At 35.1% G+C, this 26,225-nt stretch overlaps 2 protein-coding genes across 3 annotated transcripts; one reads left to right on the top strand and one right to left on the bottom strand.

Annotated features, from left to right (window-relative positions):
• Positions 1-58: 58 nt before the first annotated feature.
• On the bottom strand, positions 59-11,406 carry LOC107867373 (kinesin-like protein KIN-4C). The gene is made up of 27 exons (XM_016713569.2): positions 11,262-11,406; positions 9,993-10,139; positions 9,611-9,757; positions 9,281-9,433; positions 8,927-9,180; positions 8,624-8,799; positions 8,388-8,512; positions 7,958-7,994; positions 7,744-7,835; positions 7,555-7,671; positions 7,223-7,336; positions 7,053-7,133; positions 6,793-6,964; positions 6,534-6,634; positions 5,747-5,845; positions 5,549-5,662; positions 5,314-5,430; positions 5,150-5,230; positions 4,616-4,687; positions 4,417-4,539; positions 4,231-4,316; positions 2,558-2,608; positions 2,225-2,452; positions 1,972-2,137; positions 1,327-1,422; positions 796-1,242; positions 59-642 (listed from the first exon to the last, which is right to left on the bottom strand). The coding sequence occupies exons 2-27, from the start codon at positions 10,119-10,121 to the stop codon at positions 295-297; spliced, it is 3,726 nt and encodes a 1,241-aa protein (XP_016569055.1). The 5' UTR covers positions 10,122-10,139; positions 11,262-11,406; the 3' UTR covers positions 59-294.
• Positions 11,407-17,313: 5,907 nt separating this feature from the next.
• Positions 17,314-25,533, top strand: LOC107867372 (mechanosensitive ion channel protein 3, chloroplastic). Of its 2 annotated transcripts, none has more exons than XM_016713567.2 (14): positions 17,314-17,615; positions 18,368-18,524; positions 18,714-18,773; positions 19,931-20,094; positions 20,469-20,592; positions 20,693-20,790; positions 20,882-20,995; positions 21,201-21,261; positions 21,766-21,915; positions 22,125-22,235; positions 22,434-22,601; positions 22,703-22,816; positions 23,897-23,953; positions 24,549-25,533. In XM_016713567.2, exons 2-14 carry the CDS (start codon positions 18,447-18,449, stop codon positions 25,347-25,349), a joined length of 2,100 nt encoding a protein of 699 aa, XP_016569053.1. In that variant the 5' UTR covers positions 17,314-17,615; positions 18,368-18,446; the 3' UTR covers positions 25,350-25,533. The 2 variants fall into 2 exon arrangements, with proteins under 2 accessions (XP_016569053.1, XP_016569054.1); XM_016713568.2 differs by having other exon boundaries at positions 17,372-17,564.
• Positions 25,534-26,225: the final 692 nt, after the last annotated feature.

The raw sequence follows: 26,225 nt of genomic DNA, 5'->3' as shown, positions 1-26,225 counted from the left end.
TATTGATATATAAATTGTTGCACATAAAGTATGAAATGATTATTGAGCTTCTTTGCACTGAAGAAAAAATCAATTAGACATAAATATCGGAAAAAGTATGAGAATTACAATAGAGATGCTCTTCAAATTAGAGCCTCCAATGTCCTAGTACAAAGATCAGGACCCATGATCAACTGAGGCACCTCTTTTTCAGGTTGGGAAAAGATTAGCCATACAAAAGTCAAGTGGCAGAACAGCCATGACCAAATAACTCTATACATACAATTTGAATCAAACAAAGAGAAATCATGCTCCTCAATTTTCTTTCTCATCCGATGGCTTTGCCTGCCGTAGAGGACTCTTGGGAGCTGGAGGTGTTGTCAGGTCAACAGCTGAATCATTAGTCTCAGAGTTCCTTTCTCGTAAGGTGTTTCCATTTGTTAATGCAGAACGCATGGCTCTGGGTAATTTTAATGGAGGAGTATCAATCTCACCAACGGTATTGTCTGCTTTTGCTGATGCATCAGCAACTTTGTCAGGTTGAGATGTTTTTATCGGGGCATCTGTATTACTTGCTTGAGTCGTAGGAGCAACAGGAACAAGTTGAATTGTTGATTTCCGCCATTTCTTCCGCTGATTGTGTTTTGGTGCATTCGACTTTGCCTGCATTCGACAAATGCACATTATTTGTGCAGAAGGAATTTGAAAACATCAGCTCACAGGTATATGAAGGAATAGTGGAACTGAAAAGTATGCAGCATTGGTCTGGCCAGAAAAGATTAAAAAAAAAAAAGACAGCTCCATGGTTGCGCTCACCCTGGTATTTCCAATGTCGGATAGAGGCTTTCTTTTTGATTCACCCTCATCCTTTGACTGGATGGGCTTTTCAGAAAGGGCGTTCTGAAGTAACATTGCGCCTTGAGAAGCCAGTGTTTGATTACTCTCAGCTTCATCAGTTCCCAATGTGTTCCCCTCATTACCTACAACATCTAATGAGGGAAACTGGTTCTTGGTAGAAGTTTCTTTGTTGCTGCACCTTAGAGGGTCACAACCACACAATACCCCACAAGAACCACCTAAAGCCCGGCATTCACATTTATTCGTCTTGCATGAAGATCTTTTACTGCATGAACAGCATACTGAACCATAATCAGTGTCAGTTTTGTCTTGGTAAGAACAATCTGAATCAGATGTATCCATATCTTCTTCTTCTAGCTCAGTCTTGTTCCATCCGCTACTGTAAATTAAGGAACTCCGGTTCCCCTGCAGAAAGGATTGGCACATGTTAGCAACCGCAAATACAAGTACATCCAGAATTGACAAGTTATTCAGGAGTAAGATATATGCCTTTTGCCTCAGGTCATAAGCATGACCGTCAATGCTGCTTAGCACATTAGAGACAGAGCTGTCTGTCCTTCCAATAGGGTGTTCTAAAGCCAATTTCTGTAACCAATTCAAACAGTAAAAATCAATTCAAAGCAGGAAAATGGAAGATTTGTTTCCAAGTTTTGTTACAACCCCAATCAAGAAGGTAAGAGGTCATATCAAAAGCAGAAAACAGTTCATCAGAAATGCAGCACTCACCTCTGTACTTTTGTGTAGACTATCAACATGCGCATTGAAGTAGAATTAAAAATTAAATTCACTTCCACACACTCCCCAACATGAAAAGAAAATAAAATTATAACAATTCATATTATGAATTGTGTTCTTGTAAACCATTGTTTTCTTGCTAACCCATAGGTATAGTCATTCCATAGTATGTTACTCGAACACATTCTCCAATTTTAATTATTTCATATCCATCAGTTCCTAAAGAAACCTTGACAACATTACACTTGCCTTAATAAAAGATTTAACATAAACTCAACACTTAGCGTGACGAAAGTGTGTCGATTTTAAAATTTAGTTTTTTCTCTTAATCAACGAATGCAAAGTTAATAAGGAGACACTGCATCAATATTCTGCTATTCATTCAAAAGATGTACTGACCATCAACTTTTCCTGCTGAACCAGTTCATTGTTCTGCGACTCTAGCTGTCTCAACTCACTCTTCTGCAACTCTATCTGTCTGACCAAATTCACGACTTTTTCCTTCAACTCCCTGATTTCAGCGTCCTTTTCCCTGCATTCAACTTCCCTATCCCTTTGCTGACATCTACAGGAAACCAGAATGCAACAGTTACAATTAATTTCAGGAAAGTTAGCGTGAAAAGAAGACTTTTAAGTTTTTGAGGACACATACCTAGAAGAAGATGCAAGGTTGAATAAGAAGTTCATAATATTTTTTGCATCTGCAAGAGACCGGACTTGGTTCCACCTGCCCCTACCACTAAAGGTACGTTCACGCTCTTCTGCTTCTGATAACTGTGATGCCATGGAGACAAGTGTGCTAGATGAAGTGGCAAGCATGCTTTCAAGTGCAAAAATCCTGGAATTTCTCGCACCCGGAGACATTTTCTGGGGGCAATCACTGTAAAAGCAATTATATAGAAGCACTTATGTTAATAAGAGTATAAGCAATATAAAATGCACTTTGCAGAAAGAATACACTTCACAAAACTTATTGCCAATATACCTTAAGGTTTTCAGCTTCAACTCAGCGACCTCACTGGCCATCTTTGCTCTCCTGTAGTCAAAAATGTTACATAAATTATGAACAGAAACAAACACTGCCCCACAGTCTCTGCTTTTTATTTTTTGTTTGTTTTATTTTATTTAATTAATAAAGAGGACGGCAATCTATGATACCCAATTTACATAACAATATTAAAGAATTAACACTAATAATAGAAATATGCAAGCGTGTGAGAAACATCAATAAATCCTTGGTGTCAACGCCACGAAAACATACTACACCATGAATTGGCCGTTCTATATTAATCCAATATATGATCTACATAAAACATATACAAAAACATGAAATATTCAAAGATCATATATAGGTTATAAATGAGCATTCATCACCTGCATCCACGTTGGCACATTAAAACTTGATACAGTTTTCAAATGGAGAGAGTAAATAACTGAACAATCTTGCACTACCAAGAAAGAGCTAAGGATGGTATCTGTAGACAGGTCAAGTGGGATGGATTTGATAAGAAGAGAATCTTTTCCATCTAGTTTCCAGACAGAAGGATACGGGCTAGTAAAATTCCTATTTTTCTCATTTCTCCCACACATTAAGACTTGATACAGTTTCCAAATGGGGGGAGAGTAAATGACTGAACAATCTTGCACTACCAAGGAGCTAAAGGTTGGTATCTGTATATGGGTATAATGGGGTGGATTTGATAAGAAGAGAATCTTTTCCATCTAGTTTCCAGACAGAAGGATACGGGCTAGTAAAATTCCTATTTTTCTCATTTCTCCCACACATTAAGACTTGATACAGTTTCCAAATGGGGGGAGAGTAAATGACTGAACAATCTTGCACTACCAAGGAGCTAAGGTTGGTATCTGTAGATGGGTATAATGGGGTGGATTTGATAAGAAGAGAATCTTGTCCATCCAGTTTCCAGACGGAGGGAATACGGGCTAATAGAATTCCTATTTTTCTCATTTCTCCCAACCAAAGTTAGAGGTTTGTCTTGGTATTATTTGTGTATTATGGATCTCGAGGCTTGAGCCACAAAGATAAAATACAAATCCTAGACCCTAGCATACCCGGTGAACTTTATTAAGATATAAGAACCCTAACACTAAACCACTCACATTATGTTAGTTCTTAGAACCCTAAACATATCAACTGTACTGCCAAGTTGATTGATCACTTGTGGCACTGTAAATGACCCAACTCTTAACTCTACACAATAAGGAAAATGTGTTCTATCGCTTCTAATGCCTTGTCCCACCACATTAGCACTCTGTTATGCACATATATTAGACATACGTCATTCCCTGATAGCACATTCCCACTACATGAATGCATCAAATGAATGAATAGGAGGAATGGAGATTAAAAAGACAGGCGAACATTGAATTTGTTTGAAAACTACAAAGGTGGTATTTATTCAATCAAAATCTTTTGTGACAACTCAAACTAATTGACTGTTTGTCGAAAGGAAGGAATGCAGAGAAAGAAGTCTAGTTCATTGATATTGGCAGAAAGAATATGTGTCTTTAAATGCAAAAGACTGAAAATAGTAGATGCATAAAATATGCACAGGAAGGCAACAACCTAAAATTTTCAAGTGCTAAACAGAAAACATTCAACAAGTTCATCCAATCATGATGAATTAACAAACGTACTCTTGCATCTGGCGCTCATATTCTGACCGCACTTCATGCACCCGGACAGTAACTTCAAGTTCATGTTCAATTGCTTGCATCAGTGCCTGTATGGCAAAACAGATAATTAACTGGGTACGAAAATTTATGTTTCCATGGTCTTGTAATCTCTCTGAGGTGTACTTCAAAAACAAATGGCACTGATACCTGGAATCCTGCAGAACTAGTACTTCCAGAACCTGCCATATCACGCGATGTCTTTCGAGATTCTAGCAAGTCCTTAAGTCGTTTAGTGGCCATAGCAGCTTCTTCAGTTTTCCGCTGCAACACCTGTATACCATTTACGGTAAGTCACGTGATACTTTCAAATTTCAAAGCAGAAATGGTTAACAAACTATTTCTTTACCATCTTTTGCCTCTGGTTCAGTGCCAAGAGCTTATGCATCTCATATTCATTTCTTCTTCCCTCCTTCTTTAGCTGTTGGGACAATGCAAGAGACAGACAGTTAGTCACAAAAAGAATGAACTTCTCAGCAATAAAAGGAAGTTTACTCTGTTTACTAGATATTGTGCTATATTGCCTTCTTTGAGAAGTCATTTAGAAGGGAAAAAAAAAACAGACAAAAAACAGGCAAAGTCAAATGAAAAATGTCATTGCACGTTAATAATTAAAAGAGACTACGTTTATTAGATAATTTGAATAAAACAGGGATGCTAGATATAAAACATAAGTGGGACTTGGGACACGCGCAGCGCACACAACACACACACACACACACAAAATATTCTACTTCTAACTGTGGGAACCAAGTTTATTTATGACAGGTCTGTCCTGAATTTGCATGGGAGGCTAGAAATATTTAGGATCCCAACTTAATATGAATGCAAGTTTCATTACATAAGACAGTGAATTAAGACACCAAAATTAAACTAACAGTACCTGAAGAACCTCCTTTTCCCTTGAAGCTTTCCACAACCTGAACTGCTCAGATTCTTGTTTTATCTTTTGTTGTAATTGAACCTAGACACAGAAAATGAATCAATTGCATGAAAAGAAATGTTCTTCTACTTTCAAAAGTGCCTGATATATATAATATTTAGTACCTTTTGTGTCTTAATTCTGTGGATTTCATCCTGAAGACGTTTTGCTGCATCATCGCTCTTCTGTTTCTGTCTCAAAAGCTGAGATTGAGCATCCTGTTTCTTCTTCAACACAGCAACCTGCAGATGCAAAAAAATATATGAGCCACTGCTTTTTATTGTATAGTTTATGCTTTTTCCCTATAGGTGGCTGGAGGGTAATGCTTGATTGATTGGTGCATATATTTTAAAAGCCTACCTGTGATTCTAGAAGATTTAATTTCTGAAGATAGTCTTCCTTCAACTTTTGAGCACTTTCATCAGAATTTGATGAAATATTAGAAAGGCTGCGCTGAAGAGCTTCAATTTCTTTCTGCATCAGAATGTAAAATCAACAGTAAGAAGAAGGATAAATCATGAATACCTTCAGAGTCAGCATCTAAAGCACAATACTTACCTGCAGAGCTTTCTTTTCTAGTTCCAGTTCATGGACCTTTTTTTCATAATGTTGCTTTAAAACTGAGGTATCAACTCCGGCGAACCTCTTCATTTCAGCCTTTAGTCAATGAGACAAGAAATTAGGAGAGAAAAGTGAAAAGAATATTAAGCAGCAATGACTAGTTGTGAATACATTTTGTGAAATTGTTGTAGCACGCTGTAACCCAACTAAAATCAAGAGTTATCTCAAAAAGAAAAGTTCAAGGAGCAATAAAACATTGCAAAACTTAATTGTAAATGAATAAAGGAATCTCTGCTTTATGGTCTTTGTGCCCTCTTAAATGCTGTATAATGCTTTAAACAGAAGTACGAAGGCATTTAGTCTTTCACCCTTTTCTTAAAGGTAAAACCTATTTCAATGATAATAAGAAAGACCAGCATCATCATGATGTTAAAAGATTGGGAAGTCCGTTTACATATTCAAGCAGCTAAGACACATATAGAAGAAACCGATAGCTTTTCTCATTTAAGAGAACATACCTATTGCACTGACTTGTCGAAATAAAAATACTACTCAGGTGACTCTATAGCTACAAGGCTCTGTCAAAACAAGGCTGTTACGAGATCTCTCCAGAAGTCTCCCAAAGTTATACGGCTATTAGCTCAGGCAGCTTGATTCTCTTGCAATAACTTAAATAAGGAGCCACCAATAGAAGAGCAAGTATTATCCGAAATTATATTCGGCTTCCTAACTAAATTTCCATAAACTACTTTTATAAAATAGCACTAGGATTTGCAAAAGTTACCTCCTTCTGTTCCAGCTTTTTGTCCAACTCCTTAAGCTCCATATCCAATTTTTCTTGAAGAGAAGAATGTTCAAGCTCTTTCTCCTTCACTTCAGCCTCACCTTTATAGAGAAAAAATTTGGCATCGGATTAGATTCCTGATAGGGCTTGGACAAAGAGATTACTACTGGAATCAAAGAAGATAAAGATATGATGATAAAGGGGACAAATTTATCAAATGTTTATTTTGTCTGTCATACATTATTTAAAAACGGCTTACCATTTGTATCTATACTTTTGATGTCAGAATCCTCTGAACAGGTCTCACCATAGTCTAACCCAAGATAATCAACAGGTTCACCATGCTTTGAATTACTGGAGCTTTGCAAATGAAGCAACTCTGCTTCTAGTTCTTGAATTTTGCTTACATACTTTTTCACCAAATCCAAATCCTAGGAGAAGGGATCTCCAGAACCAAGATCAGAAATTCTGCTAATTTACTAATAATGTAAATAAGTTTCAGTGATAATGGAGTCAAACCTGGTCAGAGTTGTCTATCTCATTCCAAGGTCTACCATTTTTAGAAGATTCAATCTTTAAGATCAGTCTATCCCTTTCAACCTGTCATAGCAGATCCTTAATAAGCGACTTCCTGAGTGAGTCATTTTCCAATTAATGTTAAAAAAATTGCCAACAATCAGTAAACAAACCTGGGCATCAATAGCACTTTGAGTTAATTGTTCGCAGTGAATCTGGCGTTCTTTTACCTCCCTCTGTAGCTCTGCGTTGCTTGCTTCAAGCAACGAAATCTTGCTCTTAAGAATCTGCCCAACAAACATTGAAACTCAAACAATCAAAGGATGGTACCGATGTGTCAAAAACCTCTTGTCAAGCACATCCATCTGACCATCCAGGCCCCTTCTCAATGTCTCTTCGAAGGGGTTGATGCAGATAGATAGTAATGTGACACCTCAAGAATAGTACTACTCGTCTCCTTTATGCTGAAAATGTCAGTCCTTTGATCACTAAAAGAATATTTTACCTGGAGTTCTTCAAATGGTGCACCGGAGTCTCCACGAACGTAAAGAAGCTCGGCTTGCAACTGTTCAATTTGACTCCTCATTCTTTGCATTTGGGCTGCCATTGGGTCACGGTTGACCTGAGAAAAAGGAATAGGTTCAGAAACAACAATGAAACTCACATTGATCTTGTGAAGGAAATTTGAACTTACGATAGCTTTGTTCTGAATGTTGCGAGCACGATTTGCATACTTCAAAGTATTTAGAGTCTCCTCTGCATTTGTGTCAGCAGGACTGACACAAGCTGCATTCATTTAAGCAGAGCAAGAACAACATTACTTGCAAATATATAGTAAAGAAATACAGCGCCAGTTAAAGTAAATTAGTCAAGCAGTAACTTTACTGCTTTTAATAGTAAATAGATACCAATCATAACTGTCTTGCTGTTTCCTCCAAGCGAGTCCTGAAACAAATGCATGGACAAATCACTTTAACAGAACATTCAATTCCAATTACTACTAGCAGTCACTTAAAATAGATTGATCCTGTTTTAAGGCGAATTTCCTTATAGAAGTGTCTCAGTTAGAATTCTTGTGCTATTTTTCTTTCATTTGGTTTCTCTTTTGAATAAAACTTGCATTGCTCTGTATGCAAATCCCCAATTCATTTTGATCTTCAAATGGACAAGCAGATTGAAGAGTTGATTACTGACTTATCGAATCCTACGTGATTCAGCTCAGGCCTTAGTGTATATTACATTAAAAGAGGCATTGCAGAAAGCAACTGCAGCTGATTGTATTATTTAATATTTAAGAAGTCAAAAACAGAAAACAGCGAAAGCTCAGAAGGCCCATGCCTGTAAGAGACGTGTTAGCTTGCTATCTCTGTATGGGATGTGGGCACCTTCTTTCCGCTTCTTCTCATCACCAAGGGCGCTGATTACATTGCCAAGAGCAAGCAATCCCTTGTTGATATGAATGCCTACACCAGAATACTCAAAGGATGAATACTGTATACACGCATTTTATGTTCAGCAGCTGGGAGTGTACTAGAGTAGTACAGTCATATTTCCAAAAATTTAACTGTCATTACCCTCTCGCAAACGCATTTCATCAGCTCCAGTTCGCTTTGCTCGCTCTGAACCAGCAAGGTCAACCAAATGAAGCTTGGCACATAATATGTCATCACCATCATCATTCGTTGATCCACTTGAACAATTAGCTATTCTCTTTTGTTCTAATGATATGGTAAAAATGGCATGTGACCGGCTGTGGACATAAACAGAAAATAGATTAACTCCACAACTAGAACCAGAATTTGTTAGAATTTGTTAAAGCAGAAACTTAAGTGAGGTCCACCCAAATAAACAAAGCCATTTTATAAGGAGATGTATACCTTGACTGACTATTCATCTTTGTGCTTCCAGTGGCTCGTGCCACTGATCCTCGCAACAGGAAGGACGCCATCTCTTCTTTTGTCCTAACTTCTGCCTCTGTGACACCTGCCAGAGTTATCCCTCCATGAACGGTTTCCCTTATTTGAATGGGAACCCTAGCAGGCCCTCCTCCGGTAAGCTTCGCTGCTCCATCAGCTTTGCAAAAGGCTATTGCATTTTGATCCAATAAATCAAACACTTCTTCTTTAAAAATCTGTGAGAACAAAAAAATTGACAGATTTTACAGCATGTCATTTTTACCTTGCAAGGACATATTTTTGATTTAATGAAATACCAGAGTTCTCTTTCCATACCTCAATGAAGGACACCCTGATCAGAAATTCTGCTGACTTCTTCATTGTCTCTGCTCTTGAGAATATAGTATTCATAACCATTGGGATCACTCCACCAGTCTGCTCTTCACCGTTATAATTAGTGCCCATTGTATATGTTTTCCCAGAGCCCGTCTTCAATACGCACATCATTGCAGAATACATGGTAGTCAGTCTCTTAAGTCAAAACAGTACATTCAATTCAAGGACATAAAGAAGATCAAATAGAATTGTGTAAAAATAGGAAAAAGTTCCAAGTAAATTAGACCTAGGAAAATGACCGAGAAATGAGCAAAAATACTGACACCTTACCTGACCATAAGCAAGCACGGTCCCATTGTAGCCCTGAAACAATGCATCCACAAGAGGTGCAACACATTCATCAAATATACGTGAAGATGCATAGCCCCCACTCCCAAATACATAATCAAATGTGAAGACGTGTGATCCAATTTGCACCTGTTTGTGTCAACAACATAAACAAAAGCCAAATCAGTCTAGAGAGCAAATGTATGTTGTGATCAAATATGACAGCTGAACTTCAATAATCCACAACATTGCCCAAATTTTTGCAAATGCAACTAGGGCAATTATTTAAAGTAAAAAATGTTCACAGGACAAATGACAATGAGAAACATAAAATTTGTATGATAAAAAAGGAATTCCCCAGCTAAAATGAATGAAGTAAGAGCACCTGTGGTTCACCGGGAACTACTGTGACACAATCAGTGCACCCAATGAGAAGCTCAGAAGTAACTAGTGGTCTAATGTTCACAGCAACTCTCACGCACTGTGACGTGTCCTTGGCCTCGGGAGTTTCCATTTCCACTCAATGTCAATCCTAGAAACCAAATCATAAATCAGACCAAACAATGAATAGCAGCAAAACAGAAGTTCCTCAAAGAAATTACGAATGGAAACAGTCAAACGTTCCAGTTGGGATTACAAGCACATTTTCCCTCTCTATGCACAGACAAGTCAGCAAAGATTACAAAGAAATAACCAAGATTTACCATCACGCATCTAGTCAATCACAAATTTGAACTCATGAATGAAATCAAGAATGAGCATCAACGTTCAATCCGATCTCAAGCAGAATGAAGCAGTTCGCAAGGTAATATGAATGAAACAGTGACAGTCGAAATCACGAAAATTATAGCCAAACGCCTAAAACCAAGCTCCTCAACAAAAAAAAAATACTGACTGTAACAGAAGAAATTTCCAATTAAGGTTTCAAAACCACAATTTCGGATCAAAATCACGAAAATTACTGCAAATGACTAAAATCCTACCTCCACACATCAAGACAGTGACAAATTTGGACTAAACAATGTGGAAATCATTCAATTGGATATTCGATCTCGGACAATATGATGCAATCGAGAAGATTGGAATCAGGAAATGAAGCAGTAATTCAAGCTCAGGGTCCACAAATCCTCGAACAGACTACAATTTTAAAAATCATAATCTCCCAGCTAGGGCTCCAAACACCTCATCCTCCATTTTCCTCTACTATACCCTCACTAAACACACAAAAACAAACCAAATTATACCTCCACCTAAACAAAATATCAACTCACAAATACAATCAACAATTAGCACAAAAAAACTCTACATTCCAGATTCAATCTCCAGCAAAATGAAGCCGCTCAAAATTAAGTATTCCAGTTAAAGCTCCACCGTAACCACATTTTCCTTATATGCGCTCTTGAAATCACGAAAAAAAAACAAATTATACCTCCACCTAAACATAATATCAACTCCATAAATACAATCAACAATTAGCACAAAAAAACGCTATATTCCAGATTCAATCTCCAGCAAAATGAAGCCGCTCAAGATTGAATATTCCAGTTAAAGCTCCACTGTAACCACATTTTCCTTATATACGCTCTTCAAATCACGAAAATTACACACAAAAATAAATTATACCTCCGGTGAAACAGCGAAAAAAAGAACATACCTAGTGAACAAAACCAGTAAATTCGTACAAAACTTTCCGATGAGAGATTCAATCGGGAGATCGGGATGGTGAATTTCTACCTGCGATGAATGAGAGATTTGAGATGCTTCTTAGGGGGGTAGGGTGGGGGGTTAAGGTGGGTGGGTAGGGAAAGGGGGGGCGGTATGCTGTTTTAAAAAAAATGTGTAACGGGAAGTGATGGTTTAAATTGAATTTGGAGAGGGGATAGCTTTAGGTCCGAGAATTCAAATTGAGTTGAGTTGTCACGTGCCGTGCGTGTGAGTCGCGCGAGTGTTTGTTTTCCTCCCGTGTGAACAATTATTTGAGTTTTTTATTTGCTTCGTCCTATTTTATTTCACACTAATTTCCGAGTATAATTAAGAATATCTTTTTGCCATAATTAAAAATAATTGACTTTAAAAATCTACTTTTATCTTTAATGGAATAATTTAATAGTTTTTTGGCTATGAAAACTAAAAAAATTTGTAGTTAGAATTGTATTTGACCGTGAAAAAAAAATAGCGTTTTTTTTACTTTTTCTGAAAGATCACTTGTTTTCACTTTTTCGATTGAAATTTATGGCCAAATATCATAATTTTTATTAAAGTAGAATAATTTTTTGAAAAAAAAAAGAAAAATATTTTTCATAGTCAAATGAGCTCTTAGATACTTTCATAAAAAAAAAAATCTTTAATATCATGGCAAGTCAAGAAAATCCACATAAAATATTATTCGAAAAATAATAGTAAGTTGTCTTAAACCCACTATTGATCTTATGGGGTTGATTATGACAAAATTAACAGGCTATTATTAATGTTAATCTACACAAATAATGCTTTGGGAAATATGGATTGTGATATTTTGTGGTACTTTCTTCGTTCGCTTTTACTTTGTCATATTTTATTTTCTGAGAGTTATTTTGATTAATCTTCGGAGCTGAATTAAATAGATTAATTTAATGTTTAAAGTTAAGTGTTTGAGAACTATACATAAAAATATTATAAAGTATAATTCTTTCATATTAATATGATTAAAAATATATCTTAAAATATTGATCAAAATTCATGCGTCTAGTTATCGATAAGTAAATTGTGATAAGTAAAATAAATAAAGGAGATTAATTTTGTATTCTATCCATGGACTATGAGCTAATTAGTTGTCATGTTTTCTTCACTATTTTTCTCTTCTTTGTGCCTAAATTTGCTACACTTGAGCCGAGGGTCATTCAGAAACAATCTCTCTACCTCTTCGAGATGATGGTAAGATCTGCGTACACATTCTACCTTTTTTAGACCTCACTTACTGAGTTTTATTGGGTATATTATTGTTATTGTAACCATCTATTATAATTTTGTGTTAGACAATGTAATTAAAATCAAACAAATGATTTTAATCATCAAATATAAATATATTAGACACTTCAAATCATTTAGAGAACAACTTGTCTAAATATATTTATACATTAAACCATATAAATTAGTTTATCAATCATGGTAGCTTAATGGTCAAGGTAGATTCACCATAACTAATGATCGCGGGTTCGAATCTCAAACTAACAATTTCCAGATCTTACTATGCGAGAATAAACTGAGTATATTGTTGTTGTAAACCATATAAATTAGTTTATCTCTCACATAATCAAACGAATGAACTATATTTTATTAGATTATTAAACTCAGTCGTTTTATTATAACAACATAGTATAACAACATTTCTAAAGTCACTATATCTCCCGAACTTAGAGGGTGTTTGGATAGGATTAAAATCTGGTCAAACTAGATTTTAATCACTTTTTTTAGCCTTTTTAGATGTTTGGTAAAATTAAAAAGAGTTTAAAAAAAGCTAAAAGTGGATTAAAAAAAAAAGCAAAAATTGAGAAGCTGAATACCCACAGTTTTTTACTTTTTAGATTAAAACTTTTTAAGGTTTGACCAAAACATTTACCTTTTAATCACTTATATTTTCTTCTAATTCCAACAATACCCTAAATTTGTAGCCCTTATTGATTTTTCTTTCTTTTTATTTTTGCCGCTTTTTTTTCATCTTTTTCCTCTAGTCTTCCGTTCATCTTTATCCTTTTTTTTTCCAGAGAATCCATCATTACATAAGAAAAGACTCAAAAAATTTATTGTCAAATCGAGCTTGTGGTAAGTTCTTATCTATCCGTTCATATAGAATCTCTGCATGTTATTTAAATTTTAAAAATTGATTCTTTTAAATAGTTTGTTTCATTCCTATTTTTTTTTTGTTGTTTACAAGCTTGCAATATTACAATATAATACTATATTTATATTAAAAAATATCTTAAAATTTTTATTTTTTAATATTTAAAAATAAAAAAGTAACTTATATTTATAAATTGACCTGGCATAATCACTTTACGTTGAAAGTGTATTTAAATAGAAATTATTTTTGAAGTATTAGAATTAAAAATCATAAATAAATCACGTTATTATGTGTTAATAGCTTTAAGGATATTTAAGTCATTTTGACAATAAAGAAGTGATTGACAACACTTTTTTATCAAACACATCAACAGGTTTTTTTCAGTTTCAGCACTTCTATTCAAACACTTATCTGCTTAATTTAAAAGCACTTATTTTAAGTTTTTAATCACTTTAAGCTAAAAAGTATTTTTTTTAATTTTATCCAAATGAGCTCTTAGTAGCGCTGTTTATTCTCATTAACAACTAAACGAAAGGACAAATTTCATAAATGCATGGCGAATGCTACCCCAAGCATACAAATTTAAACCATGGAATCAAAATAATTAAATAGGAAAGAAAAAGATATAACCATACTTTAGCTACAAACTTTCTTTTTGTTTAATCATTCGTTTTATTCCTTTATGATATTTTGCCCCACGGGCCCTTGAGGCTAGTATGGATCTGTATGAATTCGATTTTTTCAGAGTCACTATTTAAAATTTGATCTTGACAAAAAGATTAATACAAAATAGCGTTTTGTTAAAAACAGAAGTAAAATTATGGTGGGTCGTCAATTTTTTTTATTTGATATTTGAAAAGATTGTCTTAACATCAAATTATAATGATCGTCATGAGTTTAGCAACAAATATAGGCAATCAGCATAATTTGTTTTGTAAATATTTCAATAAAACGATTTAGTCAATAATTCCTAGTATTACATTCAACCTCAAATATTAAAATTCAATAGACCCACTTTATTTCTTTAACAAACAACCTTCATAAGTAACCAAAATCAATTGAAAATAATCACAGATAAGTAATAAATCTTCAATTTTCTATTGTATATCGGAATTTTTTGTTTTTTATTTTTAAAAAGAAACTAAATGACCACCTAAACAATTTATATTGGCTAGTGACTGCTTGAGTTTGAGCTGAAAACTTTCATTTTTTATTGGGCTTTAAAAGACATAGCCCAACCACTTAACTTTCATTTTGGAGCACCCATTTTTAATCCTGGAGTTCCAGTTTCTAAGTTTTTATAAATACTGCGTAACTCATGAGCAGAGGTATTTTTGATAGGGAGAAAATATTTTAAAATGCTCATGTTTGACTAACCATACACAAAAAGATAAGTAAGAAATCCATCTTTTTTAAAGGAAAAAAAAGTTTTTTTTTTTATGAAAAACATTTTCGTCGTAGGAACACACACAAGATTTAATTAAAAGAAAAAGAATAAAAGGAACATACAACGCAAGTTGGATGGTTCTACTTTTGGCCTTACATTGCAAATGGTATGGATACTGTGGTCCACGTGTTTGAAATGTAATTGGTAAACTAGATAACACCAAAAGTAGAAACAACCTAATATTAGTCTTTTTCGTTCACATAATTAAAAATAAAATAAAAATAACTCTAATATATAATTAGTAATTATTGTTTGAAGTGTACGAGTTGAAAAGTAGTATACCTAATTATTTGTTAATTTTATTCCAAAATGAGCATATATATGGCCAAATGACATGCAAAAGTTATGAGGAAATTAGACAATTGACATGACTAGTCTTTACAAAATTGTTGTCCAAGTTCCACCAAAATCCATTGGGTTCATGTCTTTAATCTCTTGTGCTAAAGTATCTTACCTTTATTCACACCCAAAATATCTCATCCTTTTTCTCCCCCACCAACGCCAACAAAAAAAATTTTAAATTTGTTTGATCAAATTTATAAAAATTATTTATTTTGAAAAATATTTTATTATTAGAAGTATTTTTGAAAAGTACATTTGAAGATTACTTATTTGCGCTTGACTTTTCAATTTTAAAAATACTTTGATCAATATTACATAACAACAACAATAATAATAATAATAATAGCTTATGTTTGGTTAAGATTTTTAAAGTATTTTTAAATAAAAGTTACTTCACTCTTTTTATTGGTGATCACTCTATAGTACTTTTTAAAACAAATATTTCAAGTATGAAAACTTTTCAAAAAACAGTCAGTCGGATATACTATTTTTGTTTTATAGTCATTTCCTAATTTGGGCTATTGTGGCCTACGTAGTCCATATACAATACTGATACAGTATTCAACTTGGACAATTCGGCCTTTTTAAAAACTTTTCAATTTTTTTTTGCTATAATTTTTTAACTAATCAAATATTCTTTTTTTTTATTGTTTAGAAATAATAATTAAATTATATAAAACGATATAATTGTTAAATAGAATATGTATCTATATAAGATATATGTATAAAAATTATATAGTTCTATCAAATATGTATATGTATAAAATATATATAAAAAGTATATAGAAAGTGTATGAAAATTATATAATTATTGTATAAAACGTGTAAAAAAAAAATATACAGTTATTGTATAAATTGTGTATCAAAATTGTATAATTTTCGTATAGAATATTTATATGTCCAAGATTTGTAGAAATGGTATAGAACAAGTCAGTAAATTGAAATGGTTAGAAAGTGAAATTTAAATTTCATGACCATTTTTATGAAAATAGTTTAATTTGAAGTGCCGTTTCTGTCCTTTTCCAACTTACATTAGCCACCACTTTTACTAGAATAATAAAATTATTATACCATATAAAGATAAATAATGTAAAATAATCTAATGAGATATTCTTGCTTATCTAATTTTGCATGTATGTATTTACTCTTAGGGATCGTTTGATAGAACGGATAAGAAAAAAAAATTGGGATACAATTGGGGGATTAACTTTATTCTATATTTTGTAGAAGGGATTACTTAATCCTAAAATTATTTTATATTTGTAGTAAAATGATGGGATTACTATCCCATGAAGAGAGAGATGTAAAATAATCTCATAGGATATCATTATCCCATTCCTTCAACCAAATGACCTCTTAGTGCTTCAACTAGCTGCGTTTTCTTCTAAAGTTATACTCCATTTATTCATCTTTACTTATCTAAGTATTTATTTGACACACACCTAAGTCCCGGTATTTATTACCGATCAGAATTGGACCATAACGGAATTTCGATCTATACCGGCACCATAATATCAGATTGGGGAGGAAGATCAGAATTAGAAATTAATAGAAAAGCAAGGATATGGGCTCGTGTAAGTAGGAAACAAAAAATATCTATTCTAGTTCTATCATCAGCTATGGGTTTGAATCTAAGAGAAATTCTAGAGAATGTTTGCTATCCTGAAATTTTTGTGTCTTTTCTGAGTAATAAGGAGAGAAAAAAAATTGGGTCAAAAGAAAATGCGCATGATTTGAAAAATATATCGATAATGGATACCAGGTAAAGAACTCAAAGGCGTGGTCTAGTGATTTAATGAAATGTAGACCGAGCATCACGAGGCAGAGACGGATCTCGAATTTTAAATTTATGAATTTCTTGATTAAAATAAAAATTCAAAATAAAGAGTCATTGATGAGGTTAGAACCACAAGAGGACAGCAGTGCTCCAACAAGCATTTTTTTTACCACTAGATCAATAATACACTTCATTATGGATTTTCAACTTATATTTTTATACATTTATTAAATTTTTTAATATAAATATAAGATTCACACAAATTATTGAATTCTCAAAAATTTCCTCTTAAGCCTCTAAATTCGCCTGTCATGAGGTGTTATACTCTTAATGAATATAGTTATCTAGTATTCTTTTATTTATGGGTTGATGCTTGAAAATATAGGCCATAAAATGAGAGGTGCCACGTAAGAAGGTTGGAAACGTGGGGAATTATCCAAAACAGTAGTATTATTCCTTTGGAGTCCGTTACGCAACTGTAGCCATCGGCGTTTCCGTATTACTGTTGTCATCACCTCCTGCGCATGTTATCATCGCTCCTTCCATCCACCTTATTTTACCTGTTTTCCAAGTTAATTAGCTGCACTCTCTCGGATAATACCACTGTTTTATTGATTTTAAGGTCCGTAATTAGCTCGATTAAGGGTTAATCCTTCGTTTTTGTGGTGGTTGTTGTGAATTTTGATGTTTTTTTGAAGTTCGATGTTTGAATGTAGGGGAAATTTGTAGGAAAAGAGAAGATTTCGACAATGCTGACGTTATTTTAACCGTTTGATTGTGTTTTGCATTTTTGTATTATGAGTTAACTTGTATTTTTGCTTCATGTGGCCTGCCTTAGTCGGATCGTAATTGATACGATAGATATTTTTTGTGATTAAAAAAGATAGTGCAATCAATTTTGCAATTGATCAGAGTGCTAGGTGTGTGCCGATTACTACTGCACGTGTTAATCCTTTGAGATAATGATTGCGAGGTCGTTTGGTAACTGGTATTATTTATGCGGGTAGTTATTACATCTTCTACCCTGCTTAAGATAATACAAATTCCCTTGTAAGTTATGCATCAATTAGTTATGCGGGTTTCAGAATTGCAAACAAATGTTGTATTTTATAATTTTATACATGAATAACTTACTTCCTAACTAACTAATAGCTACCAAATGTTGATAAGGTTCTGCAGAAATTAATACATGAATAAGTGTCTCTCTGTGTGTGTGTGTGTATCATTTTTTAAAGAATTTCAGCTATATGAGCCTGTTTATTGGGTAACTAGGATTAATGAATCAGTTAAAGGGGGAGGCTTTATTTTTGCTTACAGTCGGACAGGTTGCTTCATACTTAATTTGATGTTGGTTCTGCACTAATTTTTTGGTAGGTTCTGAAGATAAAGGTTCTTCCCATATGCACTTTAACATTGCGATTTCTCGGTGTCATTTATTTGAGCATATTACCCAATGGCAGCTGCTGTCTCGTTGCTGCTGCCCCGTGAATTCCCCATACACGGGAAATGTAGATTAAGCGGTCAGTCTAAGGTACAACAGGATTCTTGCTTTTGATTTTTACTTTTTATTATATCAATAGAGTCAATGATGTCCTCAACCTTTAATAGAATCAATGATTGTTAATTTTTTTTTTTATATCAATACAATCAATGATGTCCTCAACCTTTAACTGATCGAATAAGGACGTCCTCAGTTCTTGAATTTTTTGTTTGTTTGTAGGGCACACTAAGCAGGAGCCAGACAGATTCTTGCAGCACATTTCTGTCATCGCATTCTGCGGTATGCTTTGCATTGGATTATAATCAGCACAGGCCATCCTAGTTTTCACCCCTCCCAATTTCCGTTGTTCATGTGCATCTATTTTTTTGGTGTTTCACATTGCTCTCATTATGTTATTATATACATGTGGTTCAATATTTCAGTCTAGGAAACTATAAACTTCTCATTTATTTTATTCTATTGTGTTGATCTTATTCTCTAGAAAACTAAACTTTATGTGCTTGACATGATTTTGAATAACTATGTTAATAAGTCGAGTTTGGCAGACACAATTTGGCTTAACTTGAATATGCTCAACTTGGCTTTGTTGTCTAGATGTTATGTGGTTCTTGAGCTCATGTTCGTGTTTGTTTAGTAGATGACTTTGCTTATTTTGGCTTGTAATCAAATCATAATGGTTGATAATGTGGGAAGTTTTAGGTAAGTGCTAAAAATGTAATGCACCCTGTTGTCGCGCAAGTGTATTTGCACATAAGTAAAGTTCTTTTTGGTAAGTAGTGTATTAGCACGTAAGTAAATTGAGACTGGTAACAGCTGGAATTGTGGTGTATTGAACTAATTCGAGCTAGAGCCTGGGTTCTTTTGAATTGGGTGTGCTCAAGCTGATATTGTTATAACAATTGAGCCAAGCTTATTCACTAATCAACTCAAGTCAGCTTGTTTAGAGCTCGACTTATTAGAATAATAATAATTATTACTCCCTCTGTCCCAAATTACCCGTCCCAAATTGAGATGGCACATTGATTAAGAAAAATAATTAATAACATAGCTAGTTTACCATAGTGCCCCTATTAAATGATGTTTACATTTTATTTTAAAGAAAAAGTAATTAATGCAAAGGGTAAAACATGGAATTTTTTTTTCTCTCTTTTTGATTAATGAAAAAAGACAAGTAAAATGGGAAATCAAATTAGGAAATTTGGGACGGAGGGAGTATAATAATAATAATAATAATAATAATAATAATTATAATATTTGTGATATATTTTTACATTATTCTTGGAAATTTTGAAAGTTGAATGAGATCAGAGGAGCATTTGCTGCAATTATTCTGGAAAACTTGCTCTTAATCTATATCATGAGTCATGCGGTTATAGACTCATTTCTAATTTATCCTGCGTCATTGACAATTGGTATGTGGTGTACTGCATCTTCAGCGGCAGGATCCTTGGAGCATCTACCTTCTGAATACTGTATGCAGGCCTCTGTTTTCCCATCCTTCACAGACTAGATGTAATGTATTGCCATGCCACTCTTTGTTAAAGCCAGGTGGAGGATATGAGAGTCAAGTTCTGGAAACAGCAGCAAAAATATGGAAAAGGTATGTGGTTCTATATTTATTATCTGTTATTCAAGTTTCATGGACATTTACATCTTGGAGTTCTTAATAACTGATTCTTGTCATCTGATAATGCAACTCCTATCATCAATGAAGTTCCTAGTAATTGACTAGCATCTCTTTCTCAATGAGGATAAGTTCTTTTTCCTCACAAAACACAACCCATTCTTCACCCCTTAATATTTAACTTGGTCTCATTTTTCTGCCAAAAAAAATTTCAGGCAATTTCTATACTTGAAAGTGGAATGATCACTCCTAGTTAAAGCAATCCCGCCTACTTTCTTTGTCCTACATCCAAGACCTAATATTGATCTGATCAAAGTGGTACCTATTCAATTATTAGTTTTATTTTTCAGGTCATTAAGTACTATACATGGAAGCCCACTTGTGCTTCAGCTGGTTCCGGCCATTGGTGTTCTTGTTTTTGCTGCATGGGGTCTCACTCCTTTGATGCGCTTTGGCAGAATGCTTTTCCTTCGTGTACTGGCTTCTCTGGACAATCTTTCCTGCTGGCTTGCTGCAATTGTCTACGTCATTATATGTTCCCAAATTAAAGCTTTGTCTGAAAATTTTCTTGCAGGAAAGTGATAGCAACTGGAAACAAAGTAGCTGGTATTATGTTACAGCTTCCTATCTTAAACCTGTCCTTTTTTGGACTGGAGCAATACTTATATGCAGGTTAAGTTGCAGTGCAATTTAAACAAAGTTGAAATAAAGTTAGATATATGCTTTATAAAACGCTCATGCTGCTGATAATGAACTTTTGCAGAGCAATAGATCCAATGATACTACCTACAGTTGCTAGCCAGGCAGTCAAGCAAAGATTTCTTAATTTTATACGATCATTATCGACAGTGATGGCACTTGCCTACTGTTTATCTAGGTGATATGTTTGCTTTCAAAATCTTGTTACATTTGATTATCTGATAGTATCAATCTTCAGTTGATGATTTCATTTATTCTAACTCTTAGTCATAATGATGACAGCGTACCATCATACTCTTGGTTTTTCCCAATATCTTAATAATGTAATGCTGATTAGTTACTCTCTGCTTACACGAAGTAAATCTTTGCTATCCTTTTGGCAGCTTGATTCAGCAGACACAAAAGTTCCTTGTGGAGACAAAAGATCCTGCTGATGCACGAAATGTATGTCTGGGAATTATACATTTACTCCAGTTTGTTGAAGCTTGAAAATTTTAAAACCTTGATAAAAGCACAAATGCTTACGATGAAACTCGATATAGATATTTAAACATCACCTAAAGCTAATGCTAAAGAAGTAAACTGAGCAGCTAGAAAAGGTTTACCTATTTGTCAAAAGCTTGTCGATGCTGTTGGTTGATTCCCCTTTCCGCAAGACCATGTTCTTTTTCCAAAGAAGTTCCATTCTCGGTTAAGTGATTTGGGGATCAAACTCCAGATCAGAGGCTTATGTTAATTTGGCAGCAGCATATACTAGTCTGTAATATTTTATTACACCTTTCCTGACCATATTTAAGTAATCTAAAACTGGCACACCACTTAAACTTTAAGGGTTAAAGTGGCCTTAAAAGAATCATATGCAGCACAATTTTCTTTTATGCACCTTTTACTATCATTCATTGTTGCCTTATCTGATCAAATTCTTCAAATATCGGTTGCTCTTTCCAGATGGGGTTCGAATTTGCTGGGAAAGCTGTATATACTGCAGTATGGGTTGCTGCTGTTTCGTTGTTCATGGAATTGCTTGGTTTTTCTACACAGAGGTGGCTGACAGCTGGGGGTCTTGGGACAGTATTGCTCACTCTTGCTGGTCGTGAGGTAATCTGAGCATTTATTTTGTATTCCTAGGTGCTGTCTATCAGGTCTTATACTTTTTCTCTATCTTATTTTCAATATTCTCACTATTGGTTGATTTGATATCACCGCTGCTTGTCACATTTCTTTTTTTTTCTTTTCTTGATGGAATTCTTGTGTGCTACTTGCATTAGAGCAGCTTATTGTTTAAACACTTTCTGTTTCTTGTTCAGATACTTACAAACTTCCTGTCGAGCATAATGATCCATGCAACAAGGCCCTTTATTCTAAACGACTGGATACAGACTAAGATACAGGGCTATGATGTCTCTGGCACAGTGGAGGTAACTATTTGGTCCTGCTAACAATTAGATGATAAGAAACATAATAAACAATTCCAACAACAATTAGTGTTGCATGCTTGATATGAAGGATTTTCATAAATCTGTGGTTGGGTAACAACATTTATTTGGGCTTGATTGGTTGAATAGAAAGCTAAATTATGGGATTAAGCTGTTGCATGACTGCTTTTTGTTGTTTAGCACGTAGGTTGGTGGTCACCAACAGTCATAAGAGGTGATGATCGCGAAGCAATTCACATTCCAAATCACAAATTTTCAGTGAATATAGTCAGGAATCTTACTCAGAAGACTCATTGGCGGATCAAGACTCACCTTGCCATCAGCCACTTGGATGTGAATAAGATCAATGTCAGTAAATCCAATTTTCTAGTTAGCCGAGATCCAATCCTTTTCTTTTTAATAAATAGTTCTGTTGGCTGATGCGAATTTCACGACTCCTTCATGTATAGAATATTGTTGCGGATATGCGGAAGGTTTTGTCGAAACATCCTCTAGTAGAACAGCAACGATTACATAGACGAGTTTTTCTGGATAACATTGATCCAGAGAATCAGGCTCTTAAGGTAGGTGGTACCTCTTTAGCTATCTCCATCAATGCCTGAAATACAGTTTTCTGAATTGACAGCTGTTTTGTAATGCAACTAGTTATGGTCTTGATATTGTTTTCACGAGTTACACACTTGACCAATAATGCCATCTCAAGTTTGCCGAATCATCTGTTTTGTGTCGTGTTAAATTTGTAAATATTCTAAGAAACATAAAGATGTAGGGCTACTCATGAGTGTGTTTATCTATATGATTTCATTCTCGTAATTGTTTTTGATAAAATGTTAGCCTGTTTTGCCCACCTTGCTTCACTTGAGCCGAGGGTCTATCGGAAACAGTCTTTCTACCTCCGCAAGGTAGGGGTAAGGTTGCGTATACACCACCCTCCCCAGACCCCACTTGTGGAGACACTGGTATGTTGTTGGTGTTGTTTGTTGTTTTGCTCACTTTCTTTACCCCCTTCCCTGTAGCAGTTGTTAAGAAGGCGAAGGGTAGTTGCTTCTTATCCCCGTGTTTGATTTCTTTCATCTCTATTTGCACCGTTCTCAACTATTTAGAAGAAATGTGTGAACCCTGTAGAGAGTGAAGAGGGGTGAAAGATGTTTCTCTCAATTATGCTTTTTGAGACTTCATTCTCCCCCTGAATAAGTAAATCCTCGTTAGCCCGGGTGAAGATGTGTATTAAGAGCAAAAACGCTAGGTGACCTGGTAGCAATTGCTGTGGACTTGGCAAGTATCGCGTGGAATTAATCGAGGTGCGCGCAAGGTGGCCTGGACATCACGGTTATCAAAAAACAAAAGATGTGTAGAAAGTGCAAGGATATAAGCCCCTTTAACTCTGACTAACAGTTGGCATGGGTTAGCTCTCAAAATGTGCAGAGTCTAGTGCTAGTGAGAACTTCTAGCTGCATCTTAGCCACTGGATCACTTTGTTTCTTGTGCAAGTGTGTCCACCTGTCTTCCATACATGTTATCACTAATTGTACATGTTATCTAATCTTGGCAATTTTTTGTTTTACATTTTGTGCATTAGAAGTCTAAGGAACTGATTCCTTTTAATAGTATGACAACTTTTTTACTCATGACATGTGTAACAGATACTTATTTCTTGCTTTGTGAAGACCTCTCATTTTGAAGAGTACCTCCGAGTGAAGGTACGAGTTTTATCCTTTCTGAGTTTGTAAATAAATATCACATCTTTGCTTGCAGTACTGCCAGTCACCACAAATTAATCAAAATTTATATTTGGTCGTGTATAAGCTCTGTCACTTGTGCCCTGGTTTTAGATGATGGGTGTTGTATATGCTTTATGCGTTCACTGCCCCTTCTGCCCTCTGTTTGTCTGTTCCTCTTGCTTGTCTTACCTTTGCCAGAACTGTTTTCATGCAAACTTCTGGGGGAATAGTTTGTTACATCATGATGCAAAAGCCAATTCTCATAAGGAGTAACAAATAAAGCTTACATGATATATGAAAAATGTGAAATTGATATTTTAATACTAATATTCAAAAGTAGTACAAAATGTCGACAATCATCTTTAGTATCTGTAGTTATTAGGTTCAAACTATAGTGCAGGATCTTCCAACTGCAAACTCCAAACTGAAGGTATACGTAGATCTAATCTACTTCTAGCTCGAGGGCTTATGTTTTATCTCCATCTGTGGTGTGTGTTTGTGGCAGTTGTGGTCCTAAGGTCTATCAGGAAAATAGTAACTACCTGCTAACAATTCTCACACTCACGGTTTGCAGGAAGTTATATTGCTGGATCTCCTTCGAGTAATCAGCCATCATCGTGCTCGACTTGCTACACCTATTCGTACTGTGCAGAAAACATATCGCGAGCCTGATGTGGATGATGTACCATTTGCTGGTTCTGTTTATTCTCGTAACCGGCCTAATAGTGAAGTCCTCCTTATTGAGCCTTCTTATAAGATCAGTAGTGTCGATAAAGCCAAAGAAAAAGACCAAAAGGTTGAAGCACCAAGTACATCACAGGCCGCTGACGACACAAATAGTTTGCCATCAACTCTTTCTGAGAAGGAAGTTGTTAAGGTCTCATCAGCATCAAATGCTAATGGTGAGTTAAAAGCAGCAACGTCGTCATCAGATGGAAAAATGCTAAAACAAGGATCTGCTAATCCAGTTAAAAGCAACTCTGAGAAAAAACAAGTTGCTTCAGCTGCTGTAGACCCACCGGGGTTGACATCAGATTCTGCCATTGAGAAGACAGACGTGGCATCTTCTGCTTCACAGCCACAAGAAGATGCTGAAAGATCAATTTCACCACCCTCAGTAGGAAGGCCCATGTTAGAAGATAACATTGTTCTTGGTGTTGCATTGGAAGGGTCAAAACTAACACTTCCGATTGATGAAGAAACGCCTCCGTCCTCTCCCTCTCCAACTTTTTCTGACTCAGAATCAAAAGAATTGGCTGCCTGCCGGAATGGGAGTAGCTCAACCAACTCAAACAAGGATAAGACGGACGATAAGCTGGCAGGACCTCCAACCGCACAAAGTGCATCAAATGACCAAAAAGAACGCGAAAGGTGATTATTGTTTGAAGGTTCAACAATGTGCAATGATGCATTAAGGCTATTTTTTAGAAGCTTGCATTGTGCACTGTAAATGTTTCACACGAAATTCCATTATTTATAATTGAGGAGCCGTAGTTGGCTTGTATTTAGCATTTGATAATGATTAATGAAGGCATAATGCTACTAATTTTTAGCTTAAAGCTTGGCCTGACCATCTACGATCTTTAGCTTGCAATTGAATTTCTCTGTTCTACCATCATAAACTCCCACTGTTGTATAGTGTGGAGTGTTGGCTAGTCAAAAACTCCCATGTTCAAAAGATGCATGTCGCAGAGATGAGGATGTGTGGTCATACTAGGTGTGGTAGAATCTAGAATGAGGTTATTTGAGATAAGGTGAGAGTGGCATTTGTAGTGGAGAAGATGAGATAAGGTGAGAGTGGCATTTGTAGTGGAGAAGATGAGGTAAGCAAGATTGAGATGGTTTGAACATGTGATGAGGGACCCGGTGAGGAGGTGTTGGAGGTTGGACATAGTAGGTAGGAAGAGGGGTAGAGGTAGATCAAAGAAGTATTAGAGAGAGGTGATTAGACAAGATATGATGCATATTCAGGTTACCAAGGACATGACTTTAGATGGGAGATGTAGAGGACGCGTATTAGAGTAGAAGATTAGTTGGTAGGAGTGTTGTTGTGCACTAGTCGTAGTATGATATCGTAGAGTTTGGCCATAGATATATATCATTGTTGTTGTGGATTGTGTTTTGATTATTGCACTATATTTGTGGTTGATTATTGTTTTTCTGATAGATTTTGCATTGTCATATTTTCTTCACTATTTTCCTGTTCTTTGTATTCTTTGTACCTGGATTTGCTACACTTGAACTGAAGGTT

This window comes from Capsicum annuum, chromosome 4 (genome assembly GCF_002878395.1).
Source record: "Capsicum annuum cultivar UCD-10X-F1 chromosome 4, UCD10Xv1.1, whole genome shotgun sequence".
NCBI lineage: Eukaryota > Viridiplantae > Streptophyta > Magnoliopsida > Solanales > Solanaceae > Capsicum > Capsicum annuum.
Note: the sequence above shows the minus strand (reverse complement) of the source record. Positions and strands in the feature narration are given on the sequence as shown.

What these genes read in the sequence shown, in the direction of transcription:
- LOC107867373 (XM_016713569.2), bottom strand. Translation starts at nt 10,121, where the DNA reads ATGGAAACTCCCGAGGCCAAGGACACGTCACAGTGCGTGAGAGTTGCT. An exon ending in AAAAGCTGGAACAGAAGGAG is followed by an intron (nt 5,846 to 6,533) that starts GTAACTTTTGCA and finishes CATTGACTAAAG; the next exon opens with GCTGAAATGAAGAGGTTCGC. An exon ending in TTCAGCAGGAAAAGTTGATG is followed by an intron (nt 1,423 to 1,971) that starts GTCAGTACATCT and finishes AATTGGTTACAG; the next exon opens with AAATTGGCTTTAGAACACCC.
- LOC107867372 (XM_016713567.2), top strand. Translation starts at nt 18,447, where the DNA reads ATGGCAGCTGCTGTCTCGTTGCTGCTGCCCCGTGAATTCCCCATACAC. An exon ending in TTCTGTCATCGCATTCTGCG is followed by an intron (nt 18,774 to 19,930) that starts GTATGCTTTGCA and finishes CTGCATCTTCAG; the next exon opens with CGGCAGGATCCTTGGAGCAT. An exon ending in CAGAGAATCAGGCTCTTAAG is followed by an intron (nt 22,817 to 23,896) that starts GTAGGTGGTACC and finishes CATGTGTAACAG; the next exon opens with ATACTTATTTCTTGCTTTGT.